At 34.4% G+C, this 2,189-nt stretch overlaps 1 protein-coding gene across 5 annotated transcripts in view; it reads left to right on the forward strand.

Annotated features, from left to right (window-relative positions):
* Positions 1–2,189, forward strand: part of LOC105001759 (phospholipid scramblase 2) — a 29,212-nt gene that overhangs the window by 15,584 nt on the left and 11,439 nt on the right. For all 5 annotated transcript variants that reach the window (XM_010858132.1, XM_010858133.1, XM_010858130.1 and 2 more), the window contains one exon: positions 676–878. In XM_010858132.1, the coding sequence (XP_010856434.1) occupies positions 676–878 (203 nt within the window). The remainder of the gene's footprint in view (positions 1–675; positions 879–2,189) is intronic.

Consider the following 2,189-nt stretch of genomic DNA (forward strand, 5'->3'; position numbering starts at 1 on the left):
CTTTTGTTTTCAGGGCACTGTTCTGGTGCTTTTAGGCTATTTAGCAACATCCCTGGCTCTTACCCACCTGATGCTAATTCTACCCTCCAATTGTAACAGCCAGAAGGGTCTCCAGATGTTGTCAAGTATGCAATGAAGGGACAAAAGTACTGTGAGATCTATATATATTGGAAATGTCACTTGTTAGAATTCTAGAATCATTTTTTCACAAGGTGATTTCGCCATAGAAATGCTGAGTCAGAGCCTCTATTTGGGGCTTTCTACTCAATGCCATCCCTCTTTTTCAAGAAGCCGTTTCAGAAGTTTTATGTACCTGACTCTAGATTGTTGTTGACTTTCTTTTACTTTCTTAGTTTTCAGGCATATTTTCATCTAAGTTTTGAATGACAAGGGTAAGTCTGTGTGGCAACTCTGTACACAGAGCCTAAAACCCTCAAAATAGGAGTGGACATGAAACCACAGCTATCTCATTGAAAAATCACTGAAAGATAAAAATATCTTAGAATCCTAAGAATCTTAAATATCTTAAGATTTTAAAATATCTTAGAATCCTGTTTCTTAGAAACAGGATTTCTGAGTAGAAAATGTAGTTTGTAGACAACTGGGGTGATCCTAAAAGACTTGGTTTGCATTTTTCTGTGCAGTTACAAATTATTTCACATGCTCATATTTCAGGACCTCCAGGACATATTGGCTATCCTGGCCCCCAGGCTGGCTATGCAGTGCCACCACCTGGCTATGCAAGTCCTGGCCCAGTCGGCTTTCCTGTCCAACACCAGCCAGTGACTGGTCACCCAGGAGCGCCCACACAGGTGCCATGGATGCCAGCACCACTACCTCCATTAAACTGCCCACCAGGACTGGAATATTTAACTCAGGTAATTCAATACCTAAAACACTCATTAAAAACAAAACAGTGCTCCCAGTTTACTTAATGAGATTAACAATTAACTAATTCACAAAAGTGTGAAACAGTAAACAACTTTACTAACAAATTACTCAAATTCTTCTAGGTCAGGTTTACTTTTACAGCAAAATGCAAATGTCTTAGGAAATTGTGTGTTCTATGATCTTGAATATAATCTGCAGTAACAACCAATAGCAAACCTTTAGTAAGCACTATTTTCCATGCTTTATTCCTAAGTATAATACATGTTTTAACTCATTTAATTCTTTATGAAAAATTCTGTGATATGTAAGCATTATAATTATCACCATTTTACAGAAGAAGAAACTTAGGTACAGAGAAGTTACATAATTTGCTCAACATCAAAATGCACAGGAGTAGGAACAGATTTTTACTTCCGGGACCTTGGCTCTGAAAACTGTGCCCTTTAATCCCAACACTGAGTAATTTCCCAGGAGTTGGAAAGAAACATCAAACTCGATTTAGTGTTCGTTTTCCACAAGTGGTACTAAGAAAGGAGTTAATAATCTGTGTATAATATGACCTACCTTTTATAATAATTAGAAAAATATGTTTTTATGTTGCTTTTGTTCTTTGGAGGACCCAATTTTATTAATGCTACCAATAAGGAAAAAACATTCCTGGGTTTTAATGTACAGCATAATGGCTTACCTCAGCAATATGAGGTTTAGTATTTGTTTGCCATTAGAAATCTGGTAAGTTAGTTTTCAGCAAATGAGCTCTCTCTCTTGCACTCTGCACTAATTTAATTTCCCATAATGCACTTGAGCAGCATATAATATAAGAATTTGGTAGTTCCTAAATTGTCTAAGAAATACCCTAAGTATATATTTTTTCAAAGAAAAATTAAGCCCTTACAATATATTTGGGGAAGTCATCACCGACTACAAATGATATTAAGCACACTTAAAAAGAAAAATGTTTTTATTTGTAGAAAAAAGCTCTTTAAATGGATGACAAGGTCTTAATATTTCTTAGGCCCTTTCTGGAAGGAACATTTTTTTCTAATTTTATAGGGATTCCAGTGTAAGTCAATTTTGCTTGACTTGAATTTGCCCACATTAAAAATAAACACGTTTCAGTAGTTGTTAAAAATATACTAACTTTAGTTTTATATCTAGAAGTGATATAAAGTTATTAACTATTGATAGTATTGATAAATGTTGATAACTGATTATATACATTCTTTTAAAACATACAAACACTGATGTTAATTTGTTTGGCTTAATAACATGGTTACAGCTTTTTTTTTTTTTTAATA

Source organism: Bison bison, unplaced genomic scaffold (genome assembly GCF_000754665.1).
Source record: "Bison bison bison isolate TAMUID 2011002044 unplaced genomic scaffold, Bison_UMD1.0 scf7180017864384, whole genome shotgun sequence".
NCBI classification, from domain to species: Eukaryota; Metazoa; Chordata; class Mammalia; order Artiodactyla; family Bovidae; genus Bison; species Bison bison.